Here is a 17,843-nt window from a genome sequence, read left to right as displayed (position 1 = left end):
GGATTTTCGATCGGATCGATTAATTTTCGGATTAAAAAGAGATATCGACTCGTTGCGTCACGAATCGTAAATAATGAGTCATCCTCTTTAAAGAATGTCCCGTACATAGATAAAAATTATTACGAAACTCATTGATTGCCCTTTTCTTTTCCTTCTTTTTTCCCCTCCACCTACCTCTCCTCCACCTTCGTTCTCCTTTTGAATGGATGAAAAAGTTGAGGAGTACTCTAAAAATAATCCGGACACGAAGCTACTTGAATTCCGGCCTCGGCTCTCCAACCATCCATTATTGAAAAGACGAGGCGAAGGGTTGGCGGCTTAAAAGGTCGCGAGGAAATCTAACAAAGGGAAGAATCGTACAAGATCTTTTTCCTTTTGGGCCAACTGCCCAAATAACTCTCTCCCCCCTCCCTCCAGGACCTCTTTTCACCCGGGTTTTGTAAGGCAGGTGGCTGAAACAGGCTACCGCGTAAGTAGGTCTTCCGTGGTCCTCTCTTAATGTAAGTTCCGGGTAAACGCCAAGTCCCTCTGGAAATAGCACCGAAAATTCCGCTGAATCGAATTGAATTTGAACGATATATCCTCGATCCTATTGAAAAGATAAATTCGATCGAATTGAAATTCGAGAAGCCTTTTGCACTTTTGCGATATTTTGCACTTGAAGTTAAATAGGGAAGAGAAAATGTATATATATATATATATATCGGTCTAATTTTAAAGAGATAAAATTTGGCGAAGTTTAAATTAAATTTCAACTTCGGATCCGAAAGTTCCGAAATAGACGGGACAAAATGTCCCCTAATTAAGATTATCTCCCCTGCGGGACCTTCGTTAACCCTGCTTAGTCCCGTTACGTCAAGAGGTTTATAAATATTTAGTATTGGGAGGCTGGCATTATTAAAGGCGATCAATTAAGTTAATTCCGCGTGAAATTCAATTAGGTCCGGTACACGATGCTTGCCTATGTGTCTGGAGATAGGTGTTGCGTTACTGTAAATGCAAATTTTTCTCTATTCCTGCCAGCTCGAGCAAAAATCCTGAACGTTTCGAGTAATAGTTATTCGTGCAAATTATATTTTTACCCGAACAATTATATTTTTACAAAAATGGGGGAAAAATTTTGCGAGGAAAATCATCATTCAAAATTGAAAAAAAAAAAAAAGAAATAAATTCCTTCCAGATTTGAAAAATTCTACGAAAAATATCGAAAAATTTTGGTATCGTTATTTTGTAAAAAAAAAAAAAAAATTATTCGCGACTCGATTCGCCTCAGATTCGTAGAATTTATCGAAAAATTTTTACGAGCTTCAAAGAATCTTAGAGATAACGCAAAAAGTTATGCACAGTCATGGTAAACGTAGAGCCCGCGAGAAATCTGTGGAATTCACGCAACGGAAGGCTGGTCGAAACGAAAGGGATGCGACGTACGAGGGATGCTCTCGTAAATCAAGTTGAGGAAGCGATCGAAATACGCGATCCCGGAGCGACGAATTCACGGGTCCCGTTACCTGGCCAGAAATTGCTTGGCAAGAGAACGAGACCTCGTTTTTTCTCTCTCCTTCTCTTCCCCCTTCCTTTTTTCTTTCTTTTTTTTTTTATTTCTCGTTCGCCTCGACGAGAGGTCTGCCTTAATTAAGGGCGAACGATCACGAATCGCGATCCTCTCGCCTGTTCCTTCAAAAAAAAATCGCGTCATTTCGGCCACGTAGTTGGTTACGAGTGCCACTTTGCTTCCAATATCGAGGATAATTTAAATTGTATAACGAGAAAGATATACGCGTGCCATTTAATTTTGTTTTAATAACAAATATGGTAAATTATCTGCGAATGCGTTTACAGATACGTCGTAGAAATTTGAGAGAACGACGGGGGCTCCAGAAATGGAAGAAAAGGTTTCTTGTGGGTTGGACGAGGTTTGAAGACCGTACAAGTGTCAGGGATATTACGTATATTGTGGTATATTTATAGTATGGTTCGAATTGCAAGTATAAATTTTATGGGTGAATTGTAAATAAAATTCTACGAGATAATAGGTAAGGAAGTTGTTAAATCTTGGAAAATATTTTAAATAAATAGATGTAAGAAGTATTAAAAACAGAATATTTAATATAAAAATATTTTATGATATAACAGTGTTTACGCATAACATGTATATCTTTTTCGAATAAAGGGTCCATTAATGACTCGGAGCAATTCATTCGGTAATTACAGGAAAGAACATTTCCTTCTGAATATCTTTCATTGTATATAACCGCGATTAATGGTAGAAATATCGGTCCTTTTTAAATACGAGTAATTATATCGAATATTGCTTTGGTCTCTGTGGTTAAATTTCAATATTGGAAAAATAGGAAAATAAAATGTTTTATAGAATATTTATATTCCCTTTCACGCGTACACACGTACAAAAAAAAAGAAAAAGAGAAAAAAAAAACGACTTAAAAAACTTTTCGATAAAGATATATAAAAACTTATCTCGACTCTAACACATTCAAATTACGCGCGTCGTGCATTCAATTAATTTTCTTTATCTTAACAACGCTATCGATCTCTCTAACATAATCCAACAACCGACTGTCATCTGTATTTCATCATCATAGAAAAATTTTATCGTCGCAGCATCGAATCATGATTTTCATTCCAATTACAAAATAGACATTATATATACACGCCTACCTGAATGTATCCCAGCGTCCGCGTCAGCGTCCTCGAACACAGATGACTCGGTTCCCTCGTCGTTATCCGCGATAGAATCGTCCGGTGTCTCGTCTTCTTTCGATTTCTCGCTACTCGACCGATGATGATTCTCGCTTTTGGCTGGCGTCGCGACGCTGCAAGGACTGTCGACTGACGCGTGCCTGCCAGGCGTCTTCACTAACGTGCTCGTACTTCTGGCTAATTTCGTGCTGTGAGTTCTACGTATCAACAAGTTGGTGAACGTGGTACCGCTGTTCTGTTTGATCCTCGATTCCGAAGAATTAATTTTCACAGTATTGCTCGATTTTGAATCGTGATTCTTCGAACGTTTATCCGTTTCCGGCTTCTTTTTCGAATCCTCGTCCTCCACTTCGAAACACGCTATGGTATTATTCAAACGATTGTCTTTTCTGCTCGTATCTTTTCGACCGGTGAATCGACTCTGGAACCTCTCGATAGTCTTAAAAGATCTGGTCCTCTCGACCTTTTTCCTTTGGTCCGATCCATTCGTCACCTGATCCCCCTTTGGGGTCTCGAATATCTTTGTCAAAGATTGCACCTTGCCTCTGGATTCGGGAAACGAATCCTCCACACGCTTCGGATTCGGCAAGGAATCGTTGTTGCTTAACGTACGCGTTAGAATTACGTTCGGTACCGTTTTCGAGGTATTTATGGGGAAAGTGTTGTTAACGTACTTGTCGGAATCGGAATTGATTGTTTTTGGAATTTTCGAGGGTTGTCTGGTATCGTTATCCAAAGACACGTAAAAAGTCGATCTCCGTTTCGGTGACCCGTCGGTGTTCTCTGCGTTCAACATGTCTTCGGTCCTTACATGTCACGTTTCACGGTTTGAATGACTAGTTATTCGACAATCGTTCGATTCATACTACCCGTACCAACAGTTTCTATTGACGCGTTCGAAATAAGTGTTACGCAATTATGGATGCACCTTTATGCCGCATTGAATCGTTAAAAACGTTACACGTTCACCATTCTACCAGCTCCGCGAGAGAAGTTTATTCAAATGCACCATGGCGTTATTCCATCGGTCCAACAATCGATGGAGTTCGCTTAAATTCACCTTACGTCGTTTCCTTCTTCACGCCTCGTGCGTTAGAAAGCGAGGCAAAGAGATTTCGAAGGACCGAGAGAAATGCAAAACGATCGAGGGCTTCACGAATTTCTCACTCCGAACGATGCCACTAAATATAGATGGCGGCACGCAGAAGCACGTGTATCGAGAAAAACATACAACCGTCGTTCTCGCTATATACAGGGTCTGTCTTGTACAGATAATGTTAAACGTTGAACTATAAGTCGTGTTTTTACTATCGACCAATGTTTTCGCTCGACTGTCGTCGCCGGTGACCTCTGTTGATCAGTCGATTGGTGGATCCTCCGGCATAGTCGACTATATTATATGCTCGATACAAAAATTCGAAAATTACGAACGATTATTTACGAACGAATTTATTGAATGGCACCTGTTAATCATCGGGTTTGCGTTTTTCGTCGCACTTGTTTTTTTTCGATCGATCGTAATCGACAACGATACACAAATGTGTACTGCGTATAAATGGTACACGGCATAGTTCTCGCACAACGATGTATAAAATGCACACTTCGTAGTCAAAAGTGGGCGAAATAGTTCCAGAAATGCACGTAAATCCACTTTTGATTGACACGTATATACGAATGGCACGACTTGGACTATTCGTTTCGAAACGAATCGCGCGTCGAAAGAATGGAATACGAACGAGAACTGTCTTTTGTCCCGTGCACAGATACGTCGAACACGATCTCACGGATAGAAAGGACTCGAAGTGGTCGACCGGGCACGAGGTACGAAGAAAAGTAAAAGGGTCTGACTCACTGCGACAAGATCGGGTTTGCTCGTGGTCCGGCGTGGCCGTCATCGCGTTCGAGGAATGCGCGCGAACAATTAGGATGAGTGGACGACATATTGCCTTCCTTTTTCCAAGCACAGGGACACTAATCACTATTTTTCGAACGATATATGGAAACGGCCACGTATCGCGGCGAACGAAACGAATATATAAACACAAACGGAGCAACGACACGCAATCGTCCGCACGACTGGCGGTTTCACGACTATCTGTTCGAGCCTCTACCGAACGTAACCTAGAGCGCCTCTGGCGGTCGTTTCGGGAAAACTCGAGACGACTCGTACATTCGAGCCGAGCATAGGGATCGAATCAAGCGTGTATCCCGAACAGCATTCATGGCATTCTTTATTTATATAACATTCTAACGTTAATTAAAACGTTATTTATAATATTGAATAAATGAATTGTTCCGCTTTTTTTTTTCAGTCGTTTAACATGGACAGGATGGGAAGAATCTGCGCGGTATACGATTAGCGAGATTCTTTCGCCGTACTAATTAGAGTTGTGGGAGAATTTTAAAAGGTACGGTAGATAAGATACTAAATGTTGGCCTGCGGTTTGAAAGTGACCGCGCGAGATCTGGCGAGGGAACGCGAACTTTTATAATTAATCTTCCACTGATAGAACGAATTTTTGCGTGCAATCGGAACGAAGTTGATTCAATCGAGAAATATTTAACAATTATAAATATATTGCGCCTAATTGAACTATACACTGATACGAAAACATTTGCAATTTAAAACTCCTTATAAAATATCTGATTAACATCAAAATTTATGGCGTGAAAAATGAATAGAAAATTAATTAACATTTTATATATGTTGTAACCCATGTTATTTTATCAATATTTTACCGAACATAATTGAACATTCATAATAAATGTCGCTGTCCTACTTTAATAAACAGATTTTTAGCAAAATCGACAAAGTAACATTGAAATCAAAATGATACGATATCGTAAAATAAATTTAAATTGAATTGACGGTAAATTTCATTTTTCTGCATTTCACATTCATTCGTATCAGAGATTCCAATCGCTTCACCATTCAACAAAATAATACGTAGTGTCCCTAAATGGATTCGGATTCTCAAGTTACATTGAACTTGATTTCATCCTTATTGGAGCCCATTACACTCGATCAAGCTTCTATTTAGGAGAGGTTGTGACGACGTGTATCTTTCTTCGAGTCGTCGTATAATGCAAGAATCTGATTCCGTTTGCGATTTATAAGGATGAAATTCACGTCACGTGGCAACCGTCGATACTGTATATCAATTACTTCGTTCGTCTTTAGGTTAGGTTCGTCCAGTCATGCATTCCTTTGTAGCGTATTTTTCTTACACTTCTGAATGAACAGTTATCGCGAAACAATTGGAACATTACGCGGAAAGATTTCCTACGTCAATTATAATTATTATGTAACAATTGTGCTATTTCATAGACGAGCGACACAGACTTCGCTTCACTTGTTAGAAATTCAACAATGGACTCTATTGTACAAAATGCCTAATAACGACCACGATAATTTAGATTCACCGATAACACCACAGCACGACTATCACCAACGAAATAAATACACGGTTAATTACAAGATTCGTCATTTTTCTTTCCGACCGAAATTTCGAAAAGCATCCTAAATAAACCATCGGTCCTAATTATCGGTCCAGCTCAATTTATAAGCGCATCACGCGATTGATTCTGATCATCGAGCCGTGAACTCGTAGATTAAATTTCGCCTTTGCTCGCCGCCGTTAATATTTAAACGACGACGATGGAACTTTGATCGTTTTAATACGCGCGATTAAACAATTCGATGCATCGGGGAAAAAAGTAATATTCCGTCGAGTGTATCGCGGGTATTTTTAAATGGCGAATAGCAATAGCGCAATACCTTGGATAAATTGAAATAAAATGAAACGTCCACCGAAATGACTCCACGTTACGTACGATTTCCAATGTATTAATGGCTCAATGGCTAATTAAACAATTCGACGCATCGAAAGAGTAATATCTTCGGTCCAGTGTATCGCGTTTGAGGATATTTTTAAATGGCGCAACAAACAGCAATAGCGTAATATCTTCGATAAACGAGTAATTGAAATAAAAATAACGTCCAGTGAAATGACTTGATCAGGACAGATCTACGCGATAGATTACGCACGATTTCCGATAAATTAATGGCTTCGCGCGAGGAATTCGAAGAAATTTATGATGTAAAATCGTTAGGTATGTACGCCTCGTTGAAATAAGCAAAAGTAGCGGCTTTATCTTTCGCGGGAAACGTCCCTACGTTTATTTAGATGTTCGCACAAACTTGTTTAAAATTTTTGTACATACTCTCGGATCTCGCGATCGGGGAATTCGAGGAAGTCGAAGTACGCGTTTTATTTGATCGTGAATTCGAATTCGAATTCCTCGAAAATTAGACGTAACGGCATTATCGTTTTATCTTTCTATATTTTCGAGTGTTTATGTATACCTACTTCGTTGCTCCACTAAAAACGATCCTCTCTCATTCGTTAATTTTTTCCTTTGTCTCGCGAAAGAAAGAGACAGAACGTGTTACGACACGTTCAATGTTCTCACGATACGTCTCTTCTTCCCTCTCTCGTATCGTTGAGATGCCCGATAAAATTATCGTTGATATCTCACAGTGGCAGCTCAAAGCGACGCTTTCAAGAATCACAGATTATAATCGGCGCATCAGTGCCGGTTAAGTTGCATCGTGAACATCTTTCCCCGTCTTTCTAAACGATAGAAATGTTACTTCGAGTCGTTACTTCGAGGGAGAGCCATTACGGAGGAAAGAAAAAAAGAAGGAAAGGAAAATATCTGTCCATTCATGCCTATTACCACCACCGCTGACTCAGGGCCGGATCTAAAATCGCAATCGTTTCCGCAGAAACTGGAGCAAATACTGTCGATTAACATCCTGTCGCACGAGGAAAAAAAAAAAAAAAAAGAATTGTCGATTTCTGCGAGAGAAAAGAAATTCGCGCGAGACTTTCTGCAAAATCGTTCGTTTTCACGGGACGATTTCCACCGGTTGTGTAAAAAAATCCTTGCAGCGACTTTCTCCGTGAAATATTTCATCCATCCGAAGAAAGTAGGTAGTAAATTTGTATCGTAACAACTGCTCGTTTATTCTTTTTTTGAAAATGTGAAAGTTTGTATTGTGTGTATTAGAAAAAAAAAAAGAAAATGGGGGAGGAAAAATCGCGCGACTCGAAAGAAATGACGTATCTTTTTTCTTTTAATCAAATTCTTCTTTTGCCTTGCAACACTGTTCGAATCGGTGTTAATCGTATCCGATGAATGCAACGTGTACATACGCGGGTTAAAATTGTGACAACTTCCACGAATCGTAGGAATCGAGGGTTGGTGTTTAAGAGGTGTCTCGAAATAATTATTCAAATTTCATTAACGACGGTGGGTGTTGTTCTGAGACGAGAAAATCTATCGTCTCGATTCGAGCGGAGGATTTTAAATATCGATTTACGATCAAACGAGGCCGTTTGACGCTTCTCTCTCACTCTCTCTCTCTCTCCCTCTCGCGAGAGATTTAATTTTACGGAGGCCACCGCAGTTTTATCGATGTTGCTGCAATTATATCAGAGTAATCGGATTGAATTGAATGGCCGATTAAGAAATAATAGGGTATCGATTATCCTTTATAATACACTCTTATATTCGCGTGATATATCCTATTGTTCGAATGCATATAGGACCCAATCTTGTTTTTCTTTTTTTTTAGATTAATCTTGATTTATCGTTCGCTCGAGATTTACGATTATAAGCTACACGATTATAAGTTTCGAATAAGTTCTCGAAAGATTAATCTTTATCGAGAGTACGAATATCATATATATATGATCATGGAAGTTTGCGAACCGTCGTGGATGTTTGGGCGTCGGCCCATCGATAGTTTGCAATTTAAATTTCAATTCCATGGAGGCAACAACGACGACGACAACGCGAGTCTGAACATCCTTGAACCGGGTTACCGGAGCAACTAACCGTTCTATAAAATTATTATCGGTCTCACTGGCCCTGATCCGATCTTCCATCCACCGCGATCAGCCGATTTGAATTTCATCGGGGAAGGTGTCGTCCACACAGGATGCTTCTCGCGAACAGGTGCCATTTAAATTTCAATCCTACGAGCGGGCGCGATTCGAGGGTGTCATTTAAATTTCAATCTCGCCGGTGGGTGGCCCCTTTACGTCACCTCTCCCCCCCTCGTTAAAAGCTAGCCGCGAATTAATTAATTCGCCGAGTTCTTACAGCACGATTTCAACTCGTGGAACTGGGTTATAATTGTTATTGAGTTAAAAAATAGGAGTTAAATCAACTAGGAATAATAAATCGAATCGATTGAATAAATTCAAGTCACAAATTCTAGCAAGAGTGGTTTAAATTAGTCTAAAAAGGATATAACGATAATTGGTCGTCTCTAATTTGTGAATTAGATTCGGAAAAGTAAAGAATTAATGAAAATAAATGGCAAGTGTTGAAAGGATAATGAAAATTATTGATAAAAATTCCTGAAAAGTGTTAAGATTAAATTGAATAATCGAATAAAATTCAATAATTATCATAAAATTTATTTAAAAAATTGATGAATTTAGAAGTCGAGTAAATTAAAAATCTGAATCACCCATCTCTGTTTATTACTTTATCTAATTTCACAGTATTTAAAACCGAATCGAAATTTCTTAACAACGATCCCTTTCATATATACTCGTTCAAATTACACATTTCTTATAATATTCGCGAATATGATTCACGAACACGTCCCGAATGCTCATTCCTGAACACTCGTCCAAATTACAATTACAATTCGACGCCTCGTTCCGTTCCAGTTCCATGGTGGAACGTCGATCGATCGATCGATCTATCGATTCCACGAACATCTCTGATCGATAAGGATCAGCGGTGAAGAACGCCGGTTGCAAACGACGCGTATAAGGCGCGCGCGTGACGGCTCGGCCAACGAGGAAAGCCAGCGTCGCTTGGATCCTGCTTTCTTCGCGAGGAAAACGTGCGTCACGAATTTCTTTTTCATTCGACACACGCCTCTCCCCTCCCCTCCCTCTTCCGCCCTTTATACGCCCCTTTTTCTGTCGCGTTCCACGACGCGACGTCCACGTTCCTTCTTATCCATCTTCTTCGAGATCCCCCCTCCCCTCCTTTCTCGAAGAGTTCGTTCTCAGCCGGAAGAAGAAGAGGTTCTTCTTCTCGAGGTGTACGTTCGTTACGAGCTTCGTTTGTTTCGTGTTTCGTCGTCCTCGAACGAGGATGATTACAATCCGTTTTCTTTTTTCGTGGCTTTTCATTTTTCCGTCCCGCAAAACGAACGAGATGCATTCTTCTTTTTCACCGTGATGCACGGTAAGATTAATGGGAAGGAAGGATTAATTAATTTCTTGTCAACGTTGGATTTTTCATTAATAGTTAATAGATATTGAACAAATCTGTTGAAACCCGAGTCGTGGAAATATTCTCGTGAAGGATGGGATAATTTTCTTCTCCTTCAATTTCTGCAATTACGACGGATTTCGATTCGAGAATGTAATTTCGCTCGATTACCTCGATTCCTACACGACACCTACGATTTCGTACCACGTACGAAAGAGTTGGAGAAAATGTGGTACGAAATATTTAATATTTATCGTGGAAAGATTAATTTTTTCAAGGTAAAATATGTAGAAGGAGTTTTTGCATTATTGATCTCCCTCCTGCGTGAGAATTCTTGTAACTTCTAAACGTTTATCTCAAATGATAATATGAGATTGGAACGATCGATCCTTCGACCCGGACCTTCGTCAGTCTATCGACGAAACTTCTTTCTTCTATGTAATAATTTCTGTCTCGTGGACCAGATCTCGTGTCGTCAATCGGGAGCGGGAAAAAGAGGGCAGAGGAAGCGCCAGACGAGCACAAAAGGCCAGCAGGAAAGCCGTCAGATGTTGGTCGGATTGCAAGCACTTGGAACGTTCAATTAGCATTTTACGACAGTCGCCTCTGCCTTAAAATTGCGCTTTCACAAGTGGATTTTATATATTTTTCTTCTTCTTTTATTTATTCAATAACGAAATTCTCAAAATTTGCGAGTAATGAATCGATGTCTTAATCTATCATCTAACGCAAATATTACGTTATCTCGACTAATTCCAGCTTCCCAATAATTAAAAAAAACAAATCTGAAGCGTAAATAAGACACATCTAAGAATTTCTAATTATCCGTTCCTATTAGGTCTGAAAAACTAACGCAGTGCGATCGATCTTCGAAAAAAAACGAGGAAAGCGAACGGGTCTGGCGTAAAAACACACGCGTCTCGACGCGAGTAACTAAATTCCACGAGTCATTAACGGCAGAAGGAAGAGGAAGAAGAGGAGAGGATAGTGGAATGAACAATTTCAGGAATCGATTCGCGAAATCGCGCGCAACTACCACTGGTTGGTGATCACGATGAATATCAATAATTAACGTGATTCGCTCGTGATCTCGAGCGTGTCCACGTTGGCGAAATTAAAATTTATTCCTACTCGAACGAGCGTAATAGAATATTTCGTTGATGCAAGCTTGTTTAAGTCACGATCTATGATAGGATTTTTCGTCGAGCTAAGCTCGCTATTGTTATCTAAAGAGTATAGAGATAAGCCGCGGATTACAAATGAATTTACCCAAGGATTTATCCTAGTTTTTCGTAAATTATTACACGTCGAAATATACGGAATCCCTATTAATAAAAAAAAAAAACCCTTTCTCACGCCTTATTAACCTCGATCCCAATTTCTCTTCAATTAATTTCTATCCACGATCTGAAAAACGAGTTCATCCCATCGCTATCGCTATTTCCTATCGCCACCGACGACGAGCCACGTGCCACGATTAATTAATTCTCATCGTACGAAAAACCTAGTTTCGAGACAAGCGACATCATTGTAATTATCGAGTACACGTATCTGGTACGTAATAATCGTCGAACGAGCACGAGTTCTACCAACTTGCTTTTATATCGAGTAAAAATGGTTCGATTCCTCTGCGAATTTTCGCAGCGGAATGGAATAAAATTGTTTTTTAGTGGAAGAAGGAATGGCATAGCGTGCATGTCACGTGACATGCCTCTGCCTAATCCACTGGTAGTGGGGATAATGCGACGTCATATAGTGTCTCGCAGAGACCTGATCACGTGACATACCTTTGCTTAATCTATGCAATGGTGGTGGGGATAACGCGATGTCGTATGTTTCCTCCCGAAGAAATTCGTCGCAGGAGAATCGAATTCCCTTTCAATGATAGAGAAGGTACTCGATACGTTTGTGTCGTTTGGTAGAAAGCTGGTCACGTGACGTATCTTTGTCTAGTCTAGCAGCGGCATTGGGAACGCGACGTCATATATATTTCTTATCGAAGAAAATTCGTCACAGTAAAGTCGAATCTTTTTTAGAGTAATAGAGGGGATAGAAAACTGGTCACGTGACATTTCTTTGTCTAGCACTGCGGATAATACGACATCACACGTTCCTCTTCCACGGAAATTGGCTCTCGGTGGAAATGAGATACTTTTAATAATAAAGGGAGTAGCTCTAGTATCGTATAGTCACGTGACGTATCTTTATCTAATCTAGCAATGGCAGCGAAGATAACGAAATGTCATATATTTCCTTCTAAAGAAATTCGTCGCAGAAAAACGCATGCCTTTTAGCAATAAAAGAGGTGCACGTCACGTGACGCTTAGAAAGCTGATCACGTGACGTACCTTTGTCCAATCTAACGGTGGCACTGTGGATAACGTGACGTCACGAATTCTCCTCCTAAAAAAATTCGCCACAGGGGAATCGAGTCTTATTTCAGATGAAGTAAAGTGCACGTAACGTGACCGCGATGCAACGTTTTAATAGAATGTTGACGTCGTACCTTTGTCTAAACTAGCAGTGGGTATGGGGACGTCACATATTTACTCAGAAAATTCGCCGCAGAGGAGTCGAATCTCTGGTTGATGGTAGAGGGAGTAGCGCACCGTGCACGTCACGTGACGCGATGCAACGTCTTGGTAGAAAGCTGGTCACGTGACGTACCTTTGTCCAATCTAGCAATGGCGGTGGGGATAACGCGACGTATCTTCTCCTCCAGCGAAAATTCGTCGTAGGGGAATCGAGTCTGTTTTAGCGACAGAGGCAATTCCGGGCCCGTATCAGATACAAAAAGAAAGCGCATTCCATTGCATATTCTATTAACGCCGGCAATGAACGTTTCTCGCTGTCTTAATTCCGACCCCCATAGCTGGAGCCATAGCTCGCAGAAAATAAGCTGTGGATTTATGAGCGGATTAAACGACGCCGTTGCGAACAGATTAAGGGACAACGGACGGCGAGGGCCGTGCGTGGGAAGAAAAACGACGCCGCCGTCCACGGACAGAGGAGGGGGAAAGGGGAGGCGCGTCTCCTTCTCCTTCGTCGACTGTTTTTCTCTTCCTTTTTCTTTCTTTTTTACCTCCAAGTTCGTTGGTCCATGCCGCTTTTATCGACGGAGACACCGTGTGCGTATTCTCGGAGATGAGAAACGGTAGTCGATGATGGGAAGGACCTACCGGACGTCAAGGGACGTAAGAAGACACCAGGGACACGGGGATGATACGCGGCTAATTTATCGGTGTCTCGTTGAACCAAGAGAGATCTTGTGTCGACGAGCTGTCTTGGATGTTGTAACCTTCCATCCCGGGACTCTGTGGTGGAATGCGTGTAATTGTATATTCGGTTTCTTTCTACCTTTTATGTAAATATGTAAAATACGACTCGAGAAAAATGGAATTAATCAGGAGAGAAGTGCGTCACGTAGACGTATTTTTACACTCTATAACATGGAGGTCTTCATGAGAGCTTTTTAATTTATCTCTTTTTCGGATTATTGTCTAGATACGAAATTTTGTGTCAAAAATCTTCTAATTCGAGATCAGCTTTCTCTTTTCCTAGAGAAAGAGAATTATTTCGAAAAGATGATTTCTAAACAAAGAATAAAAACTCGTTCATCCCCAGGAAAGAAAGAAAATTCGAATTGTTTCGAGAATCCAATTATCGTTTCCAAGCAGATCCAAAATTACAAGGGGTAAATCTCATTCGTATTTCGTTGCAGGATCCACGATATTGATTTTCAAACGTATCGTTGGAAAAAACGTAACGAGAGAAAACTCTGGTTCGGGAAAATTACGCCGTTAAGGTAATTCAGAGAACAGAAACGAAACGGTTCTCCAAGTTCTGGTTGGGTGGAAGGTGTTGGCCGTGGCGAAAGGTTGGCCAGTTTTCAGCTTCGTTCCGGCCGTTCGACCGTGACGAAACCGCATCGGTCGTGTCCGATCCGCTGTTTGCACAGGTAAACAGCGGCGTCGATACGCGTGTATACCAGCCGATATTTCGTTCCCCTCGTTTCGCTCCCCTTCCCACTTATCTTCCCGCGACGGTTTAGCCGCCGATCTGACCGTTTCTTCTTCTCGATCCCTGAATAAACGAGGGATAAGGAATCGTATTTGTACCGGCGTGCGACACGGTAACAGTGGCCGTGGAAAAGCATTTGCACGTATCCCTTATCCATTCCGATGCTTTACTTCGGGATCCTCCGATCATTTTTCACCTCCCAGATACGTGGCCAGATAAAACCTGCCACGTACGAACCAACGTGTTAATAATAATATTTTGTAAAATTGGAGCGTGGAAACTTTACAATTATTTTTCACGTATCTAACGAACGATTCTCTGTTGTTCGATTCTCGAGAGATTAACAAGCCAGGAAGGAATTTCTATTCGAGCTTATAAAGAGACATCTCGATCATTTTTAGATACGTTCGATCACTCGTTTCAACTTTTTATCCGATATGGGACGAGTACACACGGGTTAATTTAAATCTCGACGGGTTGCGAGGTTAATTTATCGTTTCGCGATGCTCCAGGATGTTTCCACGACCGCGACACTACCGATAAGGAATTACGATTCGATAAGGCGACATATATTTTCAATTAGATCAACCTTGTGCGCAGTTTCGCGTCGCGAGCCATCGATTTTACCGACCGATCTCGTTTCGAGTCGGAACAGGTTCAAGGCTTCGATGATTTATGCTGTTTCCACCCAGAGAATCACGATTCGTAACGTGATATACTTTTATTTATCCGTGATCGAAAACACTTTTACTATGAGTGATTTTTCATTGCCCAACGAGAGCCGTGCAAATATCTCGCGAGATGTAATTTCAACGACATTTCAATGTCACGATGTTACGTTATTATCTATTGGAAAAGAAGATTCTTCTTATACGAATACGAACGTGCATCGAATACGTTTGAAATTGGGTCAATTTATATCGATATCGAAAAGAAAATTGGAAAAAAAAAAGAAAACAGATGAAGAGAATCATTATGCGGTGAATTTCAAGTGGTAGAAGCATGTGGATATTGTAAAAATTCTCGTGTAAATAATTTGTGGTTTTTAAAATTAATCAAATTATGAGCTTCTTCGAATCTCTCTAATATTCGAACGGAATAGATCGCACAAATCGAATTAAAATTATGACGGCGACAACTCAGAACATGCATATACCCGATACCATAGAGATGTAAGTGTATTCGTTTAAAATCCCTGCTACTGTATCTCATTTCGATCTTCGAGAAGATTAGGTGACCGGGCTCGCTCTCGTCACGAGGATGGTGGAACGAATAGGAAACGTTAAAAGTTTACTTGATCGAAAGTGAATGCGCATTTAGGTTAATTGGTTAGGTTAATATCGAGGGAACGATATGTACGAATTTCGAATGCAATACGATCGGCGTGCAAACAGGCGAAAGAGGTGAAAATGAATCATGCCGACTTCACCCACTGAAAGTTAGTTCACGCGTTGCGTAATCTTTATTTTCACGTATTATCAAGCATATCGTAGAACACATTTTCACGCTTCTTCCCAATACTTTTCCCACGAATATTCAAATTTCATAACCCCGTTTCGGAGGATATTGCATGCTCCGTGATTAATTCTCTTGCGAAATATTCAAAGTTTCTACTTTCTTTCGGGATGCCAGTACCCCATTTCAGAGAACGTCTCCGCGATTGATTTTCTCTCAAAAATATTCGAATATTTCTATCCCCTCGAGGCTACCAATTTTCCAAAGATGCTTTAAAATTCATCATTTCAAAAAAGGAAGAACGAATAAATAAATGAATAAATAAATAATACAACGCGAGTTTCCAATAGCGACACACGTCCCCTACTCACATTCTCATAACTCACTCGAATCGTATTTACGACAAAGGGGATGTGACACGCGTTTAGGACACCGTTTAAACGTGATTAAACTCCTTTCCTAATGAATCCGAATACGCGTTCATCCGGAAGTATTTTGAATTGAAAGAGGAAAAAGAGAGAGAGAGGAGATAGGGTGCACGCACACAGCTGGCACCACAACGTCAAGTTCCTTTTTGCAGGGGAATGGCCGAGCGATTTGCATACGCTGGACACCGGCCAGCATGCTTATTTCGGATTTGAATCAATCCGAGCCAATCCTGTCGAACAACGGGCAATGCGAAATTCGCGAGCAAATGCAAATCGCTGCACCGGAGTCGAGCCATCGATTTTAGAGGGGTGAGGGCCGGGATAGATTTTTCGACGCATGCACACAGGATTCAGAAATTTCTTCCCTTTCTTTCTCTCTCCAAATAACGACGGACAAAACACTTATTATCGAACATCGTTATTCACCCCATCTCTCGGTCGCCCCACGCCAGACACGAGAACGTATATTCACGATATTTCAATTTTAGCACGAAAAACGATGACGGTCAGTTGATAGGGATTTGTCCAACAACAATCGACACTGACAATCCGACCAATCCGACCAATCCGAAGACTAGCAATCCATTGGAAGTAAGTATAATCGCGAGCGATTTTGCGCAAAGTTTCATTCTTTAAAGATCATTTTTAACCGTAAAGGGAATAAATATATATATATATTTATATATTCAACGCTAAGTATCTTCTAATACTGATTATCAACGAGCGATATAAATATTCGAAAGTTCCTTAAGAACTTTCCTTTAAAACTTTCGATTTTTACCGAACTTTAAGCATCGAACGTGCAATAGAAAAAATAAAAAGCAAACAGAATTTGCAATTCCACTCACGGAATGGAACGCAACTCGTAACGTAAACAGCAACTGCAACTCCACTACAACGAAATATAGGCGCGTTTCCTCCCCGAGGAACGATCGAATTTTCGCGCGGCCTGTTTAGAAAGCGTAAACTCTCGGCCCGCGGCGGAGGAGATGGCCCGCGAAAGGCGGCCGTGGAAAAAAGAAAGAGGCAGGGAGAGGGGTGGGGCGCGGACGATACGAGCTGTATGTAATTCGATTCCAACAGCGCCACGGCCTTGACAATCCAGAAACCACGCTACCCACCTGCTGTCCGCGTTATCCGCCAGGATCTACGTTGCTGGAGTGTCGCTTCGAAGGTGATCAACCTGTGGCAAATGTTGTCCAGGTACCGGGGTGCGCCAATAACCACCCAAAGACGTGTTTTCTCCTCGAGACGCAGGCGTCGAGATCCGGGCCGACCTCCAGGTACGAAGCTATTTCTCTTTTTCTTCTTTATTTTACAAAATAATTCCCCATCTTCTCTTCGCGAATTGGCAAGTTTTTCGATCGTTGGATTATTAGTCGTGCGAAGTAAAATTGTATCAATCTCGTCTCTGTTATTCGATCAAAATTGACGTATTTTTTTTTTATAAAATATGGTTTTAGCGTCTTCTCTAATATTTTATTGTTTGAAAACAACTGTAGATACGGTTGAAACAAGTGAAAATTTCGATTCGGTTAATTTTCGTAGAGCGAATTGGCTCTCAATCAATTTCTAGAAGTCGGAGAATAACGATAAATTCGATCGCGTATTACAGCTTTTATCGAAAAATGATCTTCTGTTTCGAGTTCTATACGAAAAGCATTCAGTTGGTACTTTATACAAAACAATCTAAAAACTGTGATTCGAGATGACTTTGTTCCCACTTTCGCTTTCGATATATTCAAAATTCTCATCAAGATAAATCCGGAACGAATCTCGCTTGCAGGAATAATTTTCTAAATTCGTTCGCTTCTGAAAAAAACAGTTTGTCACACGACAAGCTCGTCTTTTAAATTAAAATTCCCCGCTTTAAATCCTTGCTACGACTTTTTCTCTCTCGGTGGCGTACACGAACCA

General features: G+C 40.7%; 2 protein-coding genes across 32 annotated transcripts in view; one reads left to right on the top strand and one right to left on the bottom strand.

The window, feature by feature from the left end:
• Positions 1-17,843, bottom strand: part of LOC107998119 (ras GTPase-activating protein raskol) — a 302,632-nt gene that overhangs the window by 64,184 nt on the left and 220,605 nt on the right. For 3 of the 24 annotated variants that reach the window (XM_062072903.1, XM_062072901.1, XM_062072911.1), the window contains exon 1: positions 2,677-4,827. The exons of 20 other annotated variants lie outside the window; for them this stretch is intronic. In XM_062072903.1, coding sequence (XP_061928887.1) covers positions 2,677-3,514 — 838 coding nt within the window. In that variant the 5' untranslated portion in view covers positions 3,515-4,827. Of the gene's footprint in view, positions 1-2,676; positions 4,833-17,843 lie in introns of those variants that run through there. One more of the 24 variants, XM_017057174.3, reaches the window with a different exon arrangement.
• The window catches only part of LOC114577572 (uncharacterized), a 193,350-nt gene that overhangs the window by 171,373 nt on the left and 4,134 nt on the right, over positions 1-17,843 (top strand). For 2 of the 8 annotated variants that reach the window (XM_062072947.1, XM_062072941.1), the window contains exons 3-5: positions 5,031-5,126; positions 16,415-16,517; positions 17,010-17,209. The gene's annotated coding sequence lies outside the window, so the exon portion shown is untranslated. Of the gene's footprint in view, positions 1-5,025; positions 5,127-12,500; positions 16,518-17,009; positions 17,210-17,843 lie in introns of those variants that run through there. The other 6 variants (XM_062072945.1, XR_009829208.1, XM_062072942.1 and 3 more) reach the window with 6 other exon arrangements.

The sequence above is a fragment of the Apis cerana genome, linkage group LG3 (genome assembly GCF_029169275.1).
Source record: "Apis cerana isolate GH-2021 linkage group LG3, AcerK_1.0, whole genome shotgun sequence".
In the NCBI taxonomy this organism is placed as follows: domain Eukaryota; kingdom Metazoa; phylum Arthropoda; class Insecta; order Hymenoptera; family Apidae; genus Apis; species Apis cerana.
Note: the sequence above shows the minus strand (reverse complement) of the source record. Positions and strands in the feature narration are given on the sequence as shown.